Source organism: Budorcas taxicolor, chromosome 1 (genome assembly GCF_023091745.1).
Source record: "Budorcas taxicolor isolate Tak-1 chromosome 1, Takin1.1, whole genome shotgun sequence".
NCBI lineage: Eukaryota > Metazoa > Chordata > Mammalia > Artiodactyla > Bovidae > Budorcas > Budorcas taxicolor.
In genome coordinates, this window is record NC_068910.1 from 12,462,433 (window position 1) to 12,485,643 (window position 23,211).

The 23,211-nt window shown below is 52.3% G+C and overlaps 1 protein-coding gene and 1 long non-coding RNA gene across 2 annotated transcripts in view; one reads left to right on the forward strand and one right to left on the reverse strand.

Annotated features, from left to right (window-relative positions):
* Positions 1-357: 357 nt before the first annotated feature.
* The window catches only part of STIMATE (STIM activating enhancer), a 56,652-nt gene continuing 33,798 nt past the window's right edge, over positions 358-23,211 (reverse strand). The window contains exons 2-10 of the mRNA XM_052648923.1: positions 21,086-21,134; positions 19,186-19,281; positions 15,788-15,909; positions 10,902-11,014; positions 9,833-9,910; positions 8,931-9,080; positions 6,790-6,900; positions 897-1,029; positions 358-694 (exon numbers count right to left, since the gene is read on the reverse strand). Of these exons, the coding sequence (XP_052504883.1) occupies positions 588-694; positions 897-1,029; positions 6,790-6,900; positions 8,931-9,080; positions 9,833-9,910; positions 10,902-11,014; positions 15,788-15,909; positions 19,186-19,281; positions 21,086-21,134 (959 nt within the window). The 3' untranslated portion in view covers positions 358-587. The remainder of the gene's footprint in view (positions 695-896; positions 1,030-6,789; positions 6,901-8,930; positions 9,081-9,832; positions 9,911-10,901; positions 11,015-15,787; positions 15,910-19,185; positions 19,282-21,085; positions 21,135-23,211) is intronic.
* On the forward strand, positions 11,444-14,831 carry LOC128056287 (uncharacterized). The gene is made up of 3 exons (XR_008200163.1): positions 11,444-11,624; positions 13,213-13,319; positions 14,253-14,831. It is a non-coding gene; the product is annotated as an uncharacterized LOC128056287 (long non-coding RNA).

A 23,211-nucleotide genomic window follows, 5' to 3' on the forward strand; every position in this document is an offset into this window, starting at 1 on the left:
GCATCGCGATGGCTTGTGAAGGGTGGGGAGAGGGTGAGCCCCAGGCCCCCACCTGCTTCACTCTGAGCACTGTGACCGTGGCCTGCTCTACACAGTAGGGCCCCTTGTCACATACAAGGGGAAACTGTGACTCAGAAGAGGAGGGGAGATGGTTTGAGGTCACACAGGTCAGCAGCAGGTCTCCACACCCGAGGCTCTCTGTGGCATGTGGCGGTGGGCATAACAGCACCTGCATTATCCTCTGGGACTTGCCCAGAGCCGAGACGGGTGGAAAACGTGCCCCACACCCCCCCTGCCCTCCCTTCCCCTCCCTGGCATTTAGTGGCCATAGCCAGTGACCAACCAACACCTTTCAAATGCTGGGGCCACTTGGGCATTCTCTTTATTGGTGTTTCTCAGGTGTGAGTGCAGAGTCCCTGGGCTGAGGGGCCAGGGCTGTGGGGCAGGGGTGGCATTCCCCAAGGTGGCAGGTGAGAAGGTGTGTTCTGGCATAAAAAAAGAGTTCTTGAAAAAAAAAAAACAGTTCTTGGGAAAAGTTCCTGTGTCGCAGTGGTGCCTGTGGTAAGGGGTGGGGTGGCGTGCACTTCTCAGCCAAAGACACTCTTGGCGGGTCCAGCTTTGGGCTTTTCAAACACCGTCTCAGCGCCAGTCCGGGCGCGGCTGAACACCGACGGGGCGGTAGAACCAGCTTGCTCTGCAGGAAGGATGGGGAGGAGGTGGGTCAGGGGCAGGCCTGGCTTCCTAGAAGAGAGGCCCCCTCTGTGGTAAGCACCACCCCAAGCCCACAAGCTCTGAACTCTTAGAACAAGGACCCGTGGGACCCTCCTGCGCCCAACCCATCCTCCTTCCCACACACACATCTGCGCCCAGGCCCCCATCATCCTGAGAACACTCACCACATTCCCGCATGACCTGGTAGGTCTTGGACTTGATTTCCTGGTTCCTGGTCAGGTTCCCTCGGGCCCCCTTCAGGTCCTCCTCCTTCACAGGGGGCCGCTTCTTCTTGATGGGGGCTTCCTGAGCGCCAGCCTCGGGGAGCCCAAGCCTCATCTTACAACCTGAGGCCTTGAGGCTGAGGGCCCTTTCCCATGACCATGCCTTGGCCCAGACCCCTCTTCCCTGCTCACTTAACTTCAGCCAATGCAAGGCATCACTTCTCTTCCAGGAAGCTTTCCTGACTGCATGTCATACCCTCTACCCCAAGTCTCCATCCTTTCCCCACAGACCAGGAGCTCTGGGGCCACAGCTGTCACAGCCTCATACGATCTGTCTCCCTGACCTCTCTGAGCCCTGGCCTTCCAGGGGAGGCAGAGCCTTCTGTGTTTATGCCCTGAGATCAGCTCAAGATGCAGCTGCCAGAGTTGACAGTGTCCACCTCCCCCACCCCACCCCTGCCCCCTGGCACCAGCAGGCCTTGAGCTGGGGCCTCCTACCTGGGACATGGTGGGTGCTGTGGGGAGCTGCTTCCTGGCAGGCAAAGGCTGTGGAAGAGATTTAAGCAGCGCCCAGCCCTCTGGGGCTTATATAGTCTGCTTGCCTGTCCCGGGAAGTCACTCCCCCTCCTCTGACAGCTCCCTGATGATTCAGATCCACGCAGCCGCTGGCTTCAGAGTTTATTCTTGGAGATGATAGGGGCTTCTGAGCACTTCTGCCTGGGGGGCTGCAGTCCTGGTGACAGTAGACAGCTGGGGAGACCCCGTACCCTCGGGGACAGCTGCTCTCTTGTGGGAGGGAGGCGCTGGGCCTGGCAGCAACTTGTGTTTACGAATGCAGGTCCTGTAACATGCATGTGGCTGTCTGAGCTGTCTATCTGCGATAGTCCATCCCAGCATGGGGGTGTCCCTGAGGAAAGGGAGGGCCCTGGGCCAGGGTGGACAATTCTGAGCTTGTTTTTCTCTCTCTTCTACCCTCTCCCTGGATTCCACAGGAAAGAGACTTTCCAGCTCCACATGGGGAGGAGGCTTCCTGCGTCTGCCACTGGGCAGCATGTGCTCACAGCCAGCTTGCTGAGCCATCACACTGCACTCAGAGCATGGGGCCTGCACCTGGCTCCCAGGTGGAGAAACTGCGGCCAAGGGAAGCCTGGGAGCTGCCCCATCAACAGTTTTACTGATGCTCCCATTCTCTGTCCAGCTCCCAGTGCAAGTTTATTAGCAGAGGGATAAAAGAAGGGGCAAAGTGCCCAGGAAGGGCTGGGAGGAAACCATGAGGCGAGCTGAAGGAAACAGCACAGACCCTCTGACTGAGATGAGGTCACTGAAGGGCAACTGGCCCAAGAACATTTAGGTTATGAGAGGGTGGGCAACAGTGAAGCTCACTCCAGTCATAGACAGATGGACAGGGACCCTGAAGGTCACTTAACTCTCCTCTGCTAGTTTCAAACACCCCGTCCTTGAAGGGGAGACCCCCAGGGCACATGGCAGGGCTCTGGGCCTGGGTTGAGGGTAGGAGTGGATGTAGATGTAGATGGGCGCTCAGAGTCTGTCCTGTTGGGTCGAACATACCCAGGCTCCTTGTTAGTTTGTGATAGAGCACATTTTTATCCTTGAAGGCTCCAAGCAGACGGAACCAACCAGGCACTGTTTGGCTACCTGGAACACCACTCCATTGCTGTCAGATCTCATCCCACCCTAATTCCCCCTGCCTGGTCTTGGCTCTGGGAGGCCAACGCGAGCTCTGCCAGGTTCCATCTGAGACGAGTGCTGACATGAGGAATGCCTTCAGACAGCTGCCAGTACGAATCCAGGACTCCAAACAGGGGCCGAGAGGCAATGAGGACAGGCCTGGCCTGTGCTGCCGGCTCCTGGTGCTTCAGCTCTGCCTCCACAGCCAGCGCTGCCCAGGGAGGCACCTGCCTTCCAGCCCCGCAGCCTAAGGAACAAGGATGTGGGATGTTCACCCCTTACACCCCATCTCTAAGGCACCACACACTCCTGGGGGTGAGGGAGGCAGAGGAGCTTTCACTCGCATTAGCAGGAAAGACAAAACGGCGTGAGCATGTTTGTTTTTTTCCCCTCGGCAGGTTTTGGCTCCCACATCCGCCATAAGGAGAGGTCAGATTCATTCTCACTCTGTTTTCTGGGAAGAACTTTCTAACTCACTGGGGACATTTTCTTGACACCACCAAGCTGTTTCAGCTCCACAGAACACACAACCAGCAACCACAAGAGTGATAGTTTCTTTTTTTAGAAACTGTAATAATATGTCAAACTTTATTGTAAACCATTTTACAGTGTAAGTACACCATCTTCCCTTTCACTTCAAAAATGTGTTTCTGTGACTCATAACACCACAAATTGAACCACCTCCACTGGGAGGCCATGGTTTGCTCACATAGGTCTGACTCCTAACAAACGTCACGAAAAGAGAAACCAAATTAAAACAACCCACCCACCCACTCAGGAGCTCAAAGGCCCTCCCCCAAAGCAAAGCCCCTTGGAGCTACCAATGTTTTGCAGGGTAAAACAGACAGCTTTCTGCTCCTCGCTGGAAGTGTGTGAAACTTCTAAAGGCCAGCCCTGCACCCTCCAGGGTGGCTGCTCTGGCTGATGGCAAGTTCCCAGAGTCATCGATGTTCACCTGGCAGCAAAATGGCCAGTGGATTGCCGTCTGGAGGGCAGAGTGAGATGCTGACACCTGCTGCTCCCTCCAGGCTCCTGGGGCAGCCTTCAGTCGGGGACTCTGGGCTGCAGCCTCCAGGCCCACGCTGCCGAGGGGAAGAAAGAACTTGAATTTGAACCTTTACATATATTCCCTTTACAGGCATGGTCAACATTAACCTATGACTCCTTGTTGTCAGGAAGAGGCACAGGTTAAAGCTTGAGCTGGAGGCCACCAGCGTGCCTGAAGGCTCATTAGTGGGACTTCACATGGTAGGCTTTTGGACTGAGCAGACCAAAAAGCCACTGTCACCGGGGATCTCATCAACATTCCTCCTTGCCACTGACAACATCCACTGGCAGCCAAAGGGAAAACGGGCAATGGTGGTCTCTTTCATTCAGATGGTAGACGTGACAATTCTACTTCATCAGGTTACTTCCATCAGTTACAAGAAACTTGTTCCTGGCCTTGACTTACAAGTTTCCATGAAAGGTGGCATGGTTGAGGTCCAAATTCAGACAAACCAGACGGACAGTGCACAACATCCAGCTGGTGTTCCGTGGCTTCTCAAACATGACGACGCTTGCCTGGGGCAGGTGAAGGGCTGCACCTCATAAGGCACCTTGGAGCAGTTGGAGAAAAAGCTTACCCCAGGGAGGGAGGCCAGCTGGGAATTAAGTCCTGGCCACAGCCCACCATTCCCACTATCTCGGGACAGTGTGCCACAGAAAAGCCCTCAGTAACCGCAGGAGGCACTCCTGGGGGTACAAACTGTGTGCATGTGAGTGTGCACAGAGGGTAAGGCCAAGCATGCCAACGATGCCCTGTATAACTAGACTCTGGTAAATGTCCATGCCCTAGGCAGTCAGCTACCACACAACTGCCACTCAGAGACTAAACTTTGAAAATCAGGATACAGGGAGAAACCACCACTTGCTCGGTACCTCTTGGTCCCCAAAACCTACTGCCCAGCAGGCACTGGGACGAGCAGATCATCTGGTATCTGTATAACCCAGTCTCTATCCTTCACAGCCTGTGTGTCTCCTGCCCACTGTTGCTAGTTTGGAAACATCAGGATCTGAAGACTGAAAGAAAAGCTCAGATTCTGGGCTCAGTGAGGTGCAGGAAACAGGTGTGACCACAGGTTATTCAAAACGAAAGGCAACAGGAGGACAAAGTAAGACGAGTCAGCGATGCCTACCACCTACCAGGATCAGAGTCAGGCCTGGTCTTCCCAGTGCAGAGCTGCCCACTAACACAGCTGAAGGTTGGAGGGGGAAGAGCATGGGATGAGAACAGGGTGAAGGGAGAGTGGAGATGGGCTGCAATCTCACCTTCCTCTCCTGTGGCCACTGGGACCCACCCAAGCAGAGTCACCACCCATGGCAGCTCAGGTCCAGGTTCCTCTGGCCCTCCTGCTTCTGGACTCTTAGAGAATGACAGGCTGAGAAGTCCTCTCCAAAGTCTGTGCCCTTACGACCCACACAGGTGGGACTACAGGAGGCAGAGGATAGACCCAGGATGCCTGGTTTAAGACTGTGGCTCACATGTTACAATTCAGACCCAACCTGCTTGAGTGAAACACATTGTTATGTAGGTCTAAAAGGAAGGTTCTGGGTGGTATGGGCTCCCTGCACTAATCTCACTTCCAACTTGCACCTTCGCCATGAAGTTCTCTATTCCTAAGCTTTCAGGCCAACCCTGGGCTGGGACAAAACACCGGGCTGCTTTGCCTTGCTGCTCCCACAGCAGGCAAATACCTGGGTCAGCCCATTCCACTGCTGGGCAGCAGACTCCCAAAGCCATGGGGCCTAGCCTCATTTTGAGGAGTGGGGGCCACAAGTTTAGAAAGAAGCACTTCGTCCTGCCTGTGGATGCAGACAGCGAGCTCACTCACCACCACCTGCCCCACCCCGTGCCCAGCCACCCCACTGCTCTGGAGGATGTAAACAACAGGATCTCATGGTCAGACAGGCATTCTCTAGACTGCTGCACAAGACAAGTAGACAACACTAAGCTGACAGGTACAGGGTAGCCTGAGAGGATGCTCCCAGAGATGGGTCCAGAGTCTGGCTCTGAAGCTTGCACCATGCGAGGCAGGGAGGCCAAGACTGCACTTTAAACTTCAGATCTGGAGGTTCTGAAGAGATGCAGGGGACAAACAGGAGTGGCCTTGGAGTCTCAATTTCTCTGGATACAATATCCTCTTATGCTCCCTTTTCAGTCACATTTCACCAAGACTCTAACTTGCCAGCTGAAGTGCGAAGTGCTGCTGGGCCCTGGGCAGAGCCCTTCCTGTTCCACCCTCACAGGCCCTGGATCTACATTCGGACCAGCTGCCTCCTGCTCAGGCCTGACCTCTGCAGAACGACTGGGTTTGCTGATTTCAGATAAAGCCCCACCTCCCTTCCTACTGGAATTATTTACCACATCGGATCGCAGATTACCTAACAATATTCCAAATAAAAAAACTCCCAACTATTTCCTCCCACCAGCTCATGTCCCATGAAAAGCAAACAAACCCATTTCTTTGGGGGTAAAAAAGAGCTTTTAAATACAATAGTATGAAAATATAACTTAAACATATAAAAGTCAACAGCATACGGAAGACTTAAAAATCTATGTTTTGCCCATTAGTCCCATAGGAAATAAACACATACTCAAAAAACATTAACACTGTGACAGCTCATAAAACCAGCCATAGAAATCAATAGTTACAAAAGCCATTTCGAGTAAGAAAGCGTCACGGCTCCAACTTGGTCAATGAGTAACTCAGCCCCCAAACATGTTCCGTCTTCACACTCCCCCCTGAAGCCCTGGCGGAGAGGCTCCACCCACGGTCCACATGCAGGTAAGTCCTCAGCCTCAAGGCCACACGGCCAGATGCGGAACAGGGCTTCCGGGTCCCTCACACCACCGCTTGGGACGACAACACACAAACAAAACGCCTCGCTTGCATATTTGGTCAGTGTTTGTAGTGCAACTGAGTGGGGACCTCCAGCTGCCGCGTGGAGCCGGCAGCCCCCCTCCCCGGGTCACAGTATCTGGGAGCGGCTGAGGCCGTGGGAGGAGCGGAGGTAGAAGAGGGGCAGAGAGAGGAGGGGAGGAAAGACGCGGCCGAGAGACCCTCGGCTGACCGGTGGCCGGCCGCGGGCCCCCACCCGACCCTGGCTTGGGAATGCATCATACAGGCAGCCCAAAGCGGTGCTTCTTTTTCTTCGCGGGCTTCAGGGGCGTCAGTCTCCGGAGGTCCTCCTCCACGTCCGACTCCTCCATCTCATCATCAGCTGAGATCAGGATCTGAGTGGTGGAGAGGCATGGCCCTGAGTCACCGCCAGCGATGCCCTCTTCACCTGGCCACCCTGGACCCCCGTCTAGAACGCCAACCTGCCCAGGAGGCCTCAAGTGTCAGGTTTATTAGCAGAGGGAGATGGGGGAGGTCCCCCTTAACAGAGTGAGACGAGGGCCCTCGCCTGACCTTATTTACACCACGTGCCCCCACGGGTGCTGACACCAGTGCTGAGTGGACGCGCCTCCCTCTGCTCCTGCTTCTCCATCCAACCTCCGGCTGGGACCCAACCACCATCAGAGCAAACTTAGCACTAGGTCAGACTGGCCGAAAAGCCCAGTGTTGGCATATGGAGTCCCAGGTCCTTGAAATTGGTTCAAATATAGCATAAGCATACTGAAAAGTCCCTTTTTGAAAGGAAAACACCTGTGGGGCACACACAAAGCAGGGCCATTTCAGAGTGGCTGCTATGAGCCAACCTCACAAACTTTTGAAGACAAACAGGAGCCCTCTGCTCTTCTGAGCCCCTAGAACAACACGGCCACACAGCTAGGGCACCTAGAGCAGACAGCATTCCCGGCCCACCTGCCTGGCTGCTCAGGCCTCGGAGCACCGGGGAAGGACCCGGGGACAGCCCAGGCCAAGATGGAGAGGCCCAGAGCACAGCTACGCAGGGGCAGCTTATCCTCCTCCAGGGCAGGGTGCTCTCACTACCCTCCCTGCAGGGCTTCCTGTCCCCAGTCCTGGTCCCCTGATAGAACACTCTCTCTGGCTCCCTGGCACCTGTACAAACGCGTGCCCATTCCTTGCTCTGGATCACAAACCACCTTGCCCAGTTAGCGCAGACCTCAGCCTGTAACCCACTTCCTGTCATGCTATCCTACCCTCTGGAATACATGCTACTCTGGCCACAGTGTATTTCACATTATTACCCAAACACCAAACCACAGGACCATGACGCCTCAGGAGCAGCTGCTTCTGCCTAAAACGTTGTTTGTCCTTCATAATGTTCACCATGTTCTTACAACCCGACAAGCCTCATGCAAGATTTGAGGGAGCGCCTAGAGAAGAGGCAGGCTTCCCCTCTGTCCTCTATCTAGGTGGTTTTCAAAGCACTCTTCAGGATGCCCCAAGAGGCTAAACCAACTGTTCCAAGTTCTTGCAGGGTTTTGTCAATGCCTCAATCTCAAAATGGGCTTCCTTCGTGGCTCAGCTGGTAAAGAATACGCCTGCAATGCGGGAAACCTGGGTTTGATCCCTGGGTTGGGAAGATCCCCTGGAGAAGGGAAAGGCTACCAACTCCAGTATTCTGGCCTGGAGAATCCCATGCACTATGCAGTCCGTGGGGTCAGAAAGAGTTGGACACGACTGAGCGACTTTCACTTCACTTCACTTCAATCTCAAATATATCACTGCCTGCTAAGATGGGCTGCGCAGGCTGGCTGTCACCTCATCCCCAAGTGTGAAGGCCTCTCCGAGAAGACCTCCTCAGCCATTTCTGTCACCCACACCCATGGTGCCATGCACCTACAGGCCTGCCCTGGACATACAACTTTGCCTCTTGGCTCCTATTTATGGCCACCAATCTCCCTGAGGCCCAAATGTTTCAACTTAGGAAACTTGAAAATAAGGGGAGATGAGGTTCTCCCTGGGAGGCCTGGCTACCCCCACAGAAGTTTCCAGTTGGTTTAGCCAACACTTCCCTTGCTCTGGAGAGATGGGCAGGGATTCAAATGCCTTGATGCTTGAAGGACAACCACACCCACTAGTCCTTGCCAGCTTCCCTGGAACAATGCCGCTCCTCCCTTTCCTGTCTTGCTCCACCGATGGAGGGGCTGCTGGAAAAGGGCCACCCCTCACCAGACGCTTCAGGTCCCGAGGAAGGACCAGGGGACAGCAGGAACGAGTCCCAGCTGGACGAGAGCTGTCGGCTTCCTCTCTCTCCCCCTGGTGGGGCTGTGACTCAGCATTCAAGAGACGGCCACAGTCGAACACAAAACCAGACCCTTCCTGGGTCAGCGGCACGAGGGCTCAGCCCTACCTCAGACTCTGACTCCTCATGGGATGCGGCCCTTCGGTAGCGGACCTTGCTCCCGTTCCTCGAGTCCTGGTTGGCTCCTCTTTCTTCTAGCTTAGCTTTCGTCCTTCCCTTTCTCATGAGGAAATTGTCCACTACCCAAAACATCAGAGCCTATGGGAAGAAAAATGCAGGTCACTCTGGGATAAGACACTTACAAAAGCAAAGGCAAGCAGCTCCCACACCCATCCTCCTCAGCCCCGTTCCAGATCACAGCGTTAACAACTAGGGAGAGTAAGACATCATCCAGGCCCTTGCTCCCTCTCAGAAGTCAAGGAAGAGACTTCCAATCCCTGCGCCCTTTAAGAGTTTTGCTCCAAGGGGCTCTCTGCTGGTGACTGATGGGGACAGCCTGCCCCCGGTGTCCGAGCACTTGGCAGAGCAGGGCCTGAACCAAGGTCTTTGGACTCCTGGTAGGGGCTTCTCCTCTGGGCTGAGTCGCTGGCTGGCACACCTGCCACATCTGTCACCCCAGGGTTCCTTTGCCATTTCTTTCCTTCTTTCCTAATTTCTAGCCAGTGTGCTTATGAGTTTCTCTAGGAGCCCTGCGGTCAGGAAAATTCCTGACAGTCTTCATTCCTAACAGTCTGAATCTAGAAGTCACTGTTACATATGTGGCAGTTCCCTGGTAGGGAGGGCAGGACAACGATCCCAGGACCCTCCACTCTGCACAGAGGCCCCAAAGCAGGATCTGCATGTTGAGGAAGTAATCCGGATGTTTCTAGGTCTGGGGTGGGGATGAGAGCTGGCAAACACTTGCATGCAGGCACCCAAGTGCTAGAAGGTGTTTTCTCTGTCAGAATTTTGAAAGGAACACGGGAAGGCATGGAGCAAACAGAGGTTAAGGAATGCAGTAAGGCACTGACATTGACAAAGAAGGGGACGATCAGCATGACGATGGCCAGCTTCAAGTCTGGGTTTTCAATGGGATTCAACAGGGCCACCTGTAAAGAGAAGCAGACTTAGTGAGGTGGGGGAAAGGCCACAAAGACAGTTTTCAGGGGGTGGGGAGGGGCAGGGAATGGCCCATGAGTCCCTGAGAGGAGGCTTTGCTAAGACACTCCCCTCAGAGCCCTGATGAGAACTGCACCTCACACCCAGGGCCATAGTCCCCAGACTTGACTGCCAACGAGGGACCCCTTAGGAGCCCACTAGGAGCAGGTAATCCTTGAGTAGCTTTCCCCTGCTGTGGAAGTGAGAAGTGAAGGGGAACTGGAGGCTGAAGCACTTTACAAAGCTGGCACAGGGTGGAGTGTGGGCTTCAGCAAGTTGGAAAGAGTGAGGTTGGTGGACAGTCATCACAGATACTAGCAATGAGGCGCCGACCACTTGCTAATGGAAATCCTGCACCCCAAACACCTCCTCAACAACAACAGCTCCCAAAAGCCTTAATTTATTTTTTTAAAAAATAAAACTTGGCCACAAATAAAACCAAAGATCTGAGCTACTTTGGCTGGTTTCCTGGGGGCAGTGGAGTCTTCTCTGCACAGCCCTGGGGCCAGAGGGCAGTGTTAGGAACCACAGGAACATGTGACCAACCACTGTCTGTGGCACCAAAAGGCTTGATTAAACCACTGGCCGAGAGAGGTGAATGAGAGAGAACATCTGCTGACAACACTTAACAGTTACCCGATGGCATAGGCAACTGCAGGGCAGGGACTGTATCTTCATGGGGCTTTACATATTTCCAAGGCCTAATCTAGAGCAGATGTGTATAAGGGAGGTAGAAGGATGCTATATGGAAAAGTGACAAGTTACTGCCCTTGATATGTGGCCAGGAGCTGCCCCATCAGACCAAATCCAGGTACCTTCATGGAGTTAAAAAGAAAACCAATTTGGTTTCCCAACAGGGCTGGGGTGGGGATTGGGGAAGAGGGGAATACTGTCTTCCTTGACATCTCAAGGAGTTTGTAAAGAAGGGAACAAGAGGCAAACCTTCTTCCACTGAAGTATTAGGAGGACGATGAAAACGACAGATTTTTCAAAAATCATGATCACGATGTAAAGGGCACATTGTCCAACCCAGGCTCCACACTGCAGAGGGTCTCCTGCAGGGAGAGCGGGCTTGGTCACTCACTCGGGTAGTCACTCGGTCACCCCCTCCCCCATCACCCACAGCTCCCATGAGCCCTGATCCCCCACCCAATCCAAGAGCTCCTAAATGAGCCCTCCAGAGCAACAAGAATCAGCTTGTCTTGAACAAACAAAAATCAGAGAATTCCTAATTTGGAGATACCAAAGTGGCCTTTCTTTTAAGAGGCTCTAAGATATAATTACAAAGGCACTAAAGTTAGTAAGTGCCCATTGCTTGGGCTGAGAAAAGCTGGCTCTTTTTGTCCACTGGCAGCAGAAACTGTGTTAAGCAAGGCTGCTATTATTATCCATTGTTGATGTTTCCAGCGGCTGTGGTGCTATCCATCCTCTCCCCATCCACGAACAGGCTACGGTTTCTGAATCAGGAAGGCAGTAAACAACCTCTTTGTTTGCCTCTCACCCCTATCCCACTTTCGCCGCCATTCCCCACTCCCCCTCACTTTCCTGCTGCCCTTAGCCCTGAAAGTAAGAAACCTGACTCTGGGGGGTATTCAGATTCTGTCTAGGGGCACCCCAAAACACCTTGGACTGGAGACAAGGAAACAAAAAGAGAAGCCCCCCCAGGTAAGGAGGTTGTGACTAATGTCTGTCTGTGATCCCATCAGTCACTGTGCTTGAGAAACAGAAGAGGCCAGCAGTCCATACTGGGAGACACTTGGCCCCTCAAGCGCCTCCAAGAATGATTCAAAAGGGACTTGATGAAGGGTGGAGGACCCCTCCAGTGAACATCCTCCATCTTCAGTGACAGGGAGAACCTATGAGATGGGTCCCTGGGGAGCCACACACCTTCAGCGCGGGAGACCTGAGGCGGGGGGCGGGGGCGGGGTGCCCCAGCCACTCTGGAAGCCCGGCTGGAGCTGCTTGATCACGTGGCCAGGAGGGGGCTGCAGAGTAACTGCAGGGGAGACAAAGGCCCTGATCCAGGCCCCCAGAGGGATCTCTGGCTTCTGTTTCCACAGTGTCCGCAGCAATCCCTATCTGGGGGTGGGTGCTGGCAGTCCCCAGGCCAACCCGCTGTGCGTGGTGGAGCCCCAGGGGAAGCCTTCCACAGCCCGTAATGGACACAACCCCAGGCCATTCCCTTTTCTGGAAATTCTCGGGAGAAGTGCACAGAAAACAGGCAGAAAGACCTCAGTGCGTCTCCTGCGGTGTCCTATTTACTTTCACTTCTGGGTAAGACACATCTGAGCCAAAAAGCCATTTCAGAAGCGCAATTTCTCCTAACTAGATTTTTACTGGAGTTTTGTAATCCTTTCGGTAAGCTATCTGACGTTATTGAGGAAAGTTCTCAAAAACAGCAGCTCAAAATACTTGCTAAAAACTGTTCAGTGAAATGGGGGATGGTCAGACAGAAGCACTGGTAGGACAGATGAATGAACTGAGACTAGTGTGTTTAAAAGTCAACAAGACAAGTGGCAACACATTTACTATCAAACGAAAATCTGCTTGCATCATGCTCACCCCATTTGCTCTAAGTCTTAAGTGGCAACAGAAGAAGAAAACGCTTTTCCTCCTGCTGTTCTCACACTGCCCCCTGAATTTCACTGCTTTAAGTTTCAGAGTCACCCCGCTTAGCTGCAGCTGCCTTTTTTTTTTTCAATGTGGATGCTTGAATAAGAAAGTTTTAAAGCAAAAAAAGAAAAGTCACATGTGACCCCACCATCACAGACCATGTCCCCTGAGCATCCAGCACATAGCCACATAAACACCAGCACACGTGCTGGTTTTTCTGATTTGTTTCATTTGAGAGTCTTTCTGGCATTCCCCACAGCCTCATCTTTCAAGGAGAGACAAACCAGGCATTCTCGTGTGCCCTGCTTTTTATTATCACACTGGACACCCTCAGGTACTTCGGTGTTTTTGCTGGATTATTTCCTCAGGATAAATCATGGGAATGGGACCAAAAGAACGGAACTCGTCTGTACGTAGAGAGGCTTCCAGAGGGAGCACCGGGACAGAGGCTGGTAGCAAAGCCCAAGCAACAGGTACCTGAGGGACACAGACCATTTCCAGGAATTTTGTCTGGGGAAGAGCAGCCTAGTCTTCAGACTGCGGACACCACCTCTCCCTGAACCCTGCCTTATCCCTCAGGGCTGCGTGGTCTATTCCCCACATCCCATGTTTTTCTTAGTAAGTTCACCTTCTTTTCTAGGGACCACAGGAATACCCAGAAAACAAGCCCCTCTCCTTCACTAGCCTAAGAAGAGAGCTCTGGGCCCTACTTGAACTACTGCCCCAAGTGGATGGGCCAGGTAACAGGTACAGCAGAATCATGTCCACACCCTAATCCCCAGAGCCTGAGACTATGCAACTACTGTGCAGAGGGGAATTAAGGCTGCAAATGCAATAACAGTGGCTAAGCTGACTAAGATGGGGAGAGCATCCTGGCCTATCCAGGTGGCCCAGTAATCACAAGGGCACCTCAGAGTGGAGGAGGTGTGAAAGGCCTGAGAGACATGAGAAGAGCTCAGCCTGCGGTTGTGTGTATGTATGATCAGTTGCTCAGTCGTGTCCAACTCTTTGTGACCCCATGGACTCTAGAAAGCCAGTGTCCTCTGTCCATGGGCTTTTCCAGGCAAGAATACTGGAATGGGTTACCATTTCCTACTCCAGGGGATCTTCCTGACCCAGGTATCAAACTCGGGTCTCCCGCATTGCAGGATGATTCTTTACCACTGTGCCACTTGGAAGCACTCAACCTGTGGTTACTGGCCCTGAAAATGAATGAAGGGGCTACAAGCTAAGAAATACAGTCACTGTCCAGAATCTGGACAAGGCCAGGAAATGGGTTCTCCTTGTAGAGATTTCAGAAGGATTGTCAGTCCTGCTGACAATCTGGCTTTAGTCCATGAGACGCTTTGTCAGACTTCTCCACTACAGACTGTAAGATAATACATTTGTGCTGTTTTAAGCCAATAATTCTGCAGTAATTTGTTATAGCAGCAAAAGAAAACAATAAAAACAGGAACCAGGTAACTGAGAATAGCCACGATCCTTCCTCAGCCTGGGCAGGGAGGAACCAGATGCTCCTCGATAAAGGGCAGCTTCACCTGGAAACACCCTGGCTTGAGGACTCTGGTTCCCGAAGTCAGGGGGTGGGATGACCCAAGGGCAGGGGTTGAGGCACGTGGGTAGAGGAAGGTGGCACAGAAACAAGAGGCTCAAACAACCACTTCTTTCCATCTCTCTTAGGGATGCAAACAGAACACACTGGGAACAGGTACGACCATGACGGCCAGTGTATCGGGACCTGGCCTGGTCTCCACTCCCAGGCCACTGAGCAGCACGACTGGGTATGAGCAGCTCTCCCTAGCGCCGCTCAGCTACAGCTGACTTGAGCGTCCTGCCTTCCAGGAGGGATCTTAACAGCAGAGACGATCTGAGTACTGTTCCTGGAGCTGGTGGGAGGATTGGGTATCCCGGTGTAGCAGCCAAGAGGCCCTCCAAGCTGTGCACTGCCTGGGTGAGCGTCACTCAACCCCTGTGGGTGCGCATCCTATAAATGAGGATGATGCCACTTTGGTCCACGGGCGCGTGGTCCATTTCTGTCCTCCATTCTAAGGAATCAATGACTTGGAGCTTCTCCGCAGGGAAGACCCCGAGCCACAGGGGCACACGCTGTGTGTCGGACACTATCTTAAGTCAGTGACTCATCAGGCATCAAGTAACGAGGCTAAGAAAAGCCCTCCCCTGAGCTCACCTCCCATCAATGGAGACAAACAATTACTTAAGACTTCTAGAAATACCCCAGGCACTCACAGCCAGCTCCACGAACCGGCTCTCCCTTTAAATTCTAGTCTCTTGTGGGTCCTCCCCATCTTGGCCCGTGTGCCCCTCACGACAAAGGCTCCACTGATGCTGTGCCCATGAATAGGAGCTCCTGGCCACAGACAGCAAGGGCGCACTGTGAGGGTGGGAGAGAGGTGGATGCCCAGAGCGGGGCAAGGATCAAAGAAGCCCCTCTCACCAGCAGCCCCTGAGGCCACATCCAGCTCTTTCTCTGGGGGTAGTAAGTAAAAGGCACCCTGTGTGCACTTGGAGCCAGCATGAGGGCAGCTTCCTACCAACACTGTATCCCCACAGTCTGACAAGACGGAGTGGGTCAACACTGTGCCAGTATCCACAGGCCACCTGTTCTAGGCTCTGTCTCTGTAAGTGAGGATGCCCCTACTGTCCCTGGTGACTGTACATGTAGGATGCCAGGTGGGGGGCCAGCCCACGGTCAGGCGATGGCAAGGTGACTTGGCCCTGGGGTGGGGGATGGACACTCCAGTCCTGACCTTGCGAACACCCGTAGTGGAAAGGCCTGGTGACAAGACAAGTACGGACATGCAGCAGAAAGAAGAGCAGCTCCCAAACTGAGAGCCACCCCTGTCTCTCCAGCAAGGCAGGCCGATGGGAAGCATGGCGGAGGAAGGTGGCCTTACCACCCTGCGTGTAGGGCTGCTGGTGCCCTCTGCTGGAGGAGGGCCCTGTCCCCTCCCTGTCTTGAGGGTGAACCCTATGGCTTCTGCCAGCAAGGCTGGGGACTTGGCACCCACCCACCTGCCTCACATAAGAGGATGGAGCTCAGGCTCCAGAACCAGCCTCTCCACCACACAGGGGACACAGCCACCCGCTCCTGAACCTTCTCCAACCCAGCGGCCTAGAGGGCTGTACAGGGCAAGGAGCAGAGACCCTCCAGGACGACCCCTCTATACCCCTGTCCGGTGTCCATGCTACATTACCATATTCGCCAAAACGCAGGGACTCCCACTGCTGCCACTCCACCAGGACGCTGACGGCGCGCACACCCACGTAGATGAGGAGCATGCCCACGGTGGCGTCCAGGAGGAAGTTGATGAGGTACCTGTGAGGAGAGGGCACCGCGGCACCGTCAGGAAGCACCACCTGGGGAGCAGCCACCAGGGAGCCAGGCCCCATGCGCTTCCTGGGTCAAGGTCAAGGCTGGGGACCTGGGCCTGTCTGGCCCTGCTCTGGGAGGGGGAGCCTCCAGCGAGCCTGTGCAGGGGAGGCTCTAGGGGTCTCTTCCAGGAGCCCAGGAAGGCCTCCACCCTAGGACAATGCCCTGCTCAAGGAAAGTGGGAGAGCGACAAGAGGCTCAAGAGACCTCAAGTATTCCTGCCAGACAGAGACTGGGAGAGGGTGACTGGGGGCAGCCAAGGAGGCTAGTAGGAAAACAGAACTTAATCGGTAAAAATAGTTTGTTCCACGACTGCTCACTCCCTGAAGGCCCAGCCCTCCCAAGGTCCCGAGACAGGGCTGCTGCACAGAGCAGGGTAGGAAATGGCCTCTGGGGTTTCTCAGACCAGAAAGGGCAAGGCCATGTACCCTCGGTCATCCCTATGCTTCAGTGCCTGCCACAGAGGCAAGCCCCAGCAAACACCTATGGAAAGGGCAAGATGATGCAGGAAGGAGAGGAGGGTCAGAAGACCACGCCCACCCTGACCTCTTGTTCTTGTGGGCTCTGTTTCTATCTGTCCAACACACACCTCTTCCCTCACTTGGCCCCTTGCCCACTAGCCCTCCCCTGAGGGCCCCGAACATAGGTCCCCCCAGCTCTCTAGACAAAGCAGGAGATAAGCAGTCATGGGGTCAGGTGCCCTCCTGGATGCCACATAGCTTGGAAACCCCCCAGAGAAGCTGCAGATACTACAAACTAACTGTAGCACTTCCAAGTTGAGAGGCAGCCCCACGCCCCTGCCCCAAAGCCTGGCCTCAATAATGTGCACAGTACTCTGAAACCCAAGGGAGCATGTTGGAACCAGCGCCCTGGGGTGGCTGGAAAACCAGAGGGAGGGGACAACGGCCTTTTCCTCTTGCCTGCCTTTCCTCTTTAAAATCACAAGGGGTCACTCTCTGACCAGAGATGGCATATTGACTGCTTCCCAAGCAGTTTGTCCAAGGTCACACTGAGCTCTGGCCCTAGGCTAACGCTTCCCTCATGCTTAGACCACACTGGTTTCAAGCGTTTCTGACATCTGGGACCCATCCTGAAAATATCAAGAGTACTTGACACAGATGTATGTATTCTCTCATTCATTCCCTCATCAAACACTGATTCCAGCCTAGTGTGTACCAGACCTTGGGAACACAGACAGGAAGCTCTAGACCCTCCCCTCAACACAGGTGAGACTGGCAGCCAACAGGGTATCCTGTGGGCCTCAGACCACACTGGCTGGGTTCAAATTCCCACTCCATCACTCTCGAGCTGTGTGAACTCGAATAAGTTATAAAAAATCTCTCTGCTTCAATTTTCTAACTGTAAACTGAGGATAATCAAAATATCCATATTGCAGGGCTGTTATGAGGATCCAATCAGTCAATATAGGTGAACAGAGTCTGCCACGTAGTAGGTGTTACAATCCTAGCCCCTGAGACATCACAAGGACCAAACTCCCACCCAGAACAGTACCCCCAGCACAGAGAACCCCTGTCGCCATTGGGAGCAGCTCGGGCTCCTTTGTTTTTAATTTCTCCTCTCCCTGAACTGACTGGTTTCCCTTGTAGATATGCAAAAACCCAAGATGGCCCAGGTCCAGCCCAACCCTTCCCCCATCTGGGAAGAGTCACATGGCAAAGCAAGGACAGTGGGGCTGGAACAGATCCCACTCCGGCACTCACTCTTCCACAGGCCATGCACTCTCTCTCCTGCTCTGCTCTCCCTAGCAGCTCTTCGAGCAACTGCTGGAGCTCCACGTCTTTCCTAAGCTCTAACGACAATATCCTCTGATTGTAAGTGCCCCAGTGGCTTCCAATGGTGCCTGTACCCATCACCTCATGAAACCTTCGCACTGATCCTGGGGATATGGATGAAGAAACAGAGGATCAGAGAAGTTGAGCCGCGTTTCGACAGTGTGGCTTCCCAGCCAAGGGCTCTTTCCACAACACCTATCTCCATTTTGGGCCTCTTCTCCTCTGGCTGAGCACCTGAGATCTGTCAGCAACTAACATCCCCTTCTCCATCCTGGCTGTGATTCAGTTTGTCAACGACCCATAATGACCACAGTGGGACCAGGAGATAGGGTTCCTCACCCCAGGGCCTCTAGGGTGAGCAGCTGGCTCTCAGTGTATCTCAGCCAACCAAGATGGTTTACCAGAGGACGACACAAGCTTGCTGCTGGGCTCAAGGACTGGAAGGACCAGGCCCTTTCCTAACCAACTCCCCTACAGACGATCCCCCTTCCAGACCCCTGCTTTGGGACTACACCCAAACAGATGAGAACCTATCCAGGTCTTGAGGAAAAACCCTGAGGAGGGAAGACTTTACAACTTTCTTCTGAGTCTGGACTTGGACTGAATCTCAGAATTGCACACTCTCACCAAACAAGAGAAGCTTAAAGGAATCTTCTAGTCAATATGGTCTTAAATATACACTAAATCTTTTGGCAAGGGACTCACCAGCCCTCCAGCCTGCTCTCCCTCAGAGGCATGGCAGGGCAGGGCTGGGGGACATTCCAGGCAGAGGGCAGTGCAAGCAAAGGCACAGAGGAAGGAGGCAGCTGGTGCGCTTGAGGACCACCAGGAGCAGACCAGCATGGCTGGAGCACCAAGTCTGAGCAAGGAAGGCAGCAGATGGAGCCAGGATAAGGCAGGGGAGTGACCTTTTCCATTCCATGGCACTGTTTGAGTGTTGTTAGCAAAGAGGTCAGGTGACGTGGCCCAACTGGGCTTTCCAGCAGACGATTCTGGGGGTTGTATGGAAGGCACATTGACTGCACTGATGAGGCAGAACCACTCATGGTCTTCAGGTCAACAAGGTCAATGGTGGTCAACAATGGCTCTGACCTCGAGTGGCTGACCTGACAGAGAAGGCCCTGTGTGTCTTGTTTCAGCACAGTCACTCCTTCCAAGCTGCTGTGCAAGGGCTGCTTGGAAACTGGGAGACATAAGGGCACTAGAAGGCCAAGGGACAGAACTTAGGTTGATAAGCAGAAAGCCAGTGCACAGGGCCACCATCACTGGGCAAAACCCTAACATCCAGCATGCACACAACGACCTCTCAGAGGGAAACAGGGGATGAAGGAGAGTTGGCCCCTCCCCAAGCCAGAGGGAACATGACCGGCAACAGAACGAAAGGCATGGAGGGCCAGATGATGTTCATACTCAAATACGGTCCACTTACAGTGAACAAGGGTCCTCTTCGTTGAGATCTGCCAGGTATACATTCGCAAAATGGATGAACAGCATTCCTATGGCTTGTTTGGAAGTGTCTAAAAACCTGTACGAAACAGAATCGGCACTTGTTATCACTCTGACAAGAGGGTAATATCCAATTTGGGGTAAATGTTAAGTCTGAAATAAGACAAAAAATGCTGCTGGGGAGACCCCCAACCTTCCAATGACTAGTCCCCTCCTCTGGGGCCGCTAGCACTAACTAGGGCTTGGCCTTTCCGCTACCTTTCAAAACCACCAGTATCAGTGCGTCCCTGATAGGCCGCCGACTTATAACAGATGTAAACACACAAAACACATTTAAAATATGTGTCTCTACCTTTTCATTTTTGTTACTTCAAAACAAAACGCTCAATCACAGCTTTGGATGAGGTCCAAGGTGCTTCTCCTTTAAAGAGCCCCCAGCTGACTTCATGCACAAACTCAATGACATGTAAGCTTAACAAGACTTGCATGAATCCAGCACTGCTGCCAGAACCCTGAGCAACCTTCAGATGCTGCAGCTTAAACAACGGGTGGGACCCAGGTGGACATGCGTTCCTGTGAAGGGTCTGAGGATAGACATTTTAGGCTGTGAGAGTCATCGTACTCTGCGTGACTACGCACTCTGCTACTGCAGTGCAAGGGCAGCCAGGGTCACTAGCCCACTACTGACATTTTACTTGTGGAGGTGGACAGTGGCCAGGTTGAGGCTGTGGGCTATAACTTGCCAATCTTGGGCGAGAGGAGAGGAGTTTTAGAAAAGAAAAAACAAGTTCTGTAGTCTCTGGGACACATGGCATGGTGGAGACAACATGGGCCCTCAGTCTCTCTTCAACCATGAGCACTTGGAGACCACTTGCAGTCCATGGCTGAGGGACCTCTGGATTGCGGCTGCTTCTCTCGGCCTCCCAGGCTGGGCCTTCAGAACTGGGCAGGCCACTGATGGGATGATGGGCATGGGACTCAGGGCTGCAATGGACCTTAGAGATTATCCAGACCAACCCTGCAACTGAGGCTTGAAAATCGTTTCCTAAAATCATGGTAAAGTAGGAGCTGCCAAAGGGGACCATGTGGAAAACTCAACTCCACATTCCCTCAGACCCCCTGCCCAAGCTAAATACTCAAGACTTGAGAGAAGATTATCAACATTCAGAAACAATGTATTGAAGATCAATCAAGAGTAAGGCTAAAATGTTACTAAAAGGCCTTCACCACAGAGATTTCTCACAAGTTTCCTTCGAAGGGAAAGTTGCTATGGTTATGATAGGTGCAAGAACGACCTTCTTGAGGGCATCATGTTGTCCTAAGGAACTGCCTGTTGCCTTGTGAGGAATTTAGTTTTTTTGGAGTTTTGTCTTTGGAGGCTATGTCTGAGTATCTCACCAGCATATTTAGAAGGAAAAACTGCTGCTACAAGGTCATCCTAGGAGTAAGAAAGACTATAGTTTTGATGCAAGGAGCATGTACACGGTACATCTGACTCATCTCCACATTTAGATTACTTTTTTGCTTACACACAGAGAATTCAAGGATTTAACATAGTCCATTGACAGGGAGAAGTAACTAACAAAGCCTTCAGTGTGGACGGACACATCTGTGTCATCTTCCACTTCCTAAAACTGGACAGCAGAGTGATGACAGAAGCACCACCATCTGGCTGTCACTAACCCTATCGTGGGCTCAACATTTATCTGGAGAAACAAAAGTACTTTCATATTATACACATCTCATGACGATAAACTGGACTAATGGATTTCAACACTTTTTGCCATGTATAACTGCTCACATTCCATGCCCCCTCCATCCCCTCAAAAAAACTCAAAATAGTCAAAAGTATTCTAGGAATGAGTTAATATTTAAATACCCACCATATCCTCCATGGTCGTCTTTCATGCTTTGGTTCTCTGAAGCGTTTGACTAAAGGAAAAAAAAGAGCAGATATTCAGTAGCTTGCCACAGTGATAAGGAAGCAAAGTGCATTTAATAAGCTGGGGATCCTCAGCACACTCAGTGTTCACACCACTGAGTCAGGGTACTTGCTCAGGCTTCCCTGGTGGCTCAGATGGTAAAGAATCTGCTTTCAATGCAGCAGACATGGGTTTGAACCCTGGGTCAGGAATATCCAGTGGAGAAGGGAATGGCAACCTACTCCAGTATTCTTGCCTGGAGAATTCCACGGACAGAGAAGCCTGACAGACTATAGTCCATGGGGTCACAAGGAGTCAGACACGACTGAGTGACTAACACTTTAATACATCAGGTAACCAGGAAGACAGGCTGAGAAGGAACTAGAGGAGGGAGGGTCCTCAGTGCCAGGCCATGGAGCTTGGAATGAGTTCTGAAGAAAGGAAAACCCAAGGGAGAGAGCTAAACAGAGACATAGACACAGAAAGACACAGAGGTGGAAAACCACCTCTGAATGGTGTAGATGGTGGGTTTCCGAAGGCAGGATGGACTAAGCAAAGCCCCAGGAAATAGGCAGGGGCCCACCCAGCCCAGGACAGTGGGGGTGGTTTGCTCATTCAGCAACAGCCTGACCACGATGGATGACAAAGGGCTCCCCAGACTGACATCTTGACCTCAGGCAGGTCTGCAGACAACAGCTTATACAGATGGAAGCAAAAATGTTCTAAGTGTCCTGTCCTCCGTTAAAGCCCCAAGCAGACTATTTCCACAATGACTCTACTAAAACCAACAATGCAAGTGCCATGTATGTGGGGTTTTCCTACACAAAGTACTGAAGAAGAAATAGACACGATGGTAGCAGGCAAGAATCGACTTCTGGCAGAGTCCCAAGCTGCAGTGAGGATGCACGAAGAGGAAGGAGGCAGCGAGGGAGAAACCGGTGCCGAATCAATAAGCCCTACTTCTCTAAATAAATACAGGCAGCCCTCAGTCTGCAAAGCAAGGATTACCTATCGACATAAAAGAAACTTCTGGTGTTTTTCGAGACATTTTGATAGACCAAAAAGCAAGTGAAATTGTGAGGAGCTCTGTCACCCCACTGACACATCTCAGATCTAAAACATCAACAAGGCCACAAAATCTGGAGTTTGAGGGAGGCCCAGAGGTTCAGTGAGCAACCTCCCGGCTCACTGAAGGGCTGGGGCTCAGGAAAAGAGGTGGAGGGAACTGGGCCAGGACAAGCCGTCTGGAGGGAAGGCCGACAGGCAGGGCTTGGGTACCTCCTGCTCATTTGCTCATCTCCTCAGGGGAATCGGTCCCTAATAGCATAAAATAAGGGATGTTAAAACAACCAAAAAGAACACCCTCATTCTTGGGAGACATATGCTGAAGTACCAGAATGGGTGCAATTTACCTTCAAGTGGTTTAGGGGGAAATTATGCTATATATACTAATTACATATAATAGATATATTATAAATGGCATAATTTATAATGTGGAAGCCCTACATTATAATTATACATGATAAATAAAACAAATGTAAGTGATGATTCTATAGTAAGTATTTGTAATTCTATTAATATGATATATAAAAAATAAAGAGAAGCAAATACCATGTTATGGGCCAAACTGTACTCCTCCTCTTACATGCCCAATTCATGTGAAGAAGTCCTAACCTCCAGAACCCCAGAATGTGACTATTTGCAGACGGGACCTTAAAAGAGATAATAAAAGTAAGACAAGGTCACACAGGTGGGCCCTAATCCACCATGCCTGGTGTCCTTAGAGGGAAAGGAGACTAGGACACATAGAGACAGAGGGGTGGCCATGACAGGACACGCTGAGAAGACGACCACCTTCAAGCCAAGCAGAGGCCTCGGGAGAAATGACGCTGGCCAACACCTTGGCCTGAACTTTCACCCTCTAGAACTGTGAAGAAAAAAATTTGTGTTGCTTAATCCACCCATTCTGTGGTAGTTTGTTCTGGCAGTCTTAGCACACCAATACAGAGGGCAACACAGTAATGGGTAAACCTAGAAGAAGGACACTTTGGTATTCATGAAATCGTTATTTAGACGTTTTCCATGGG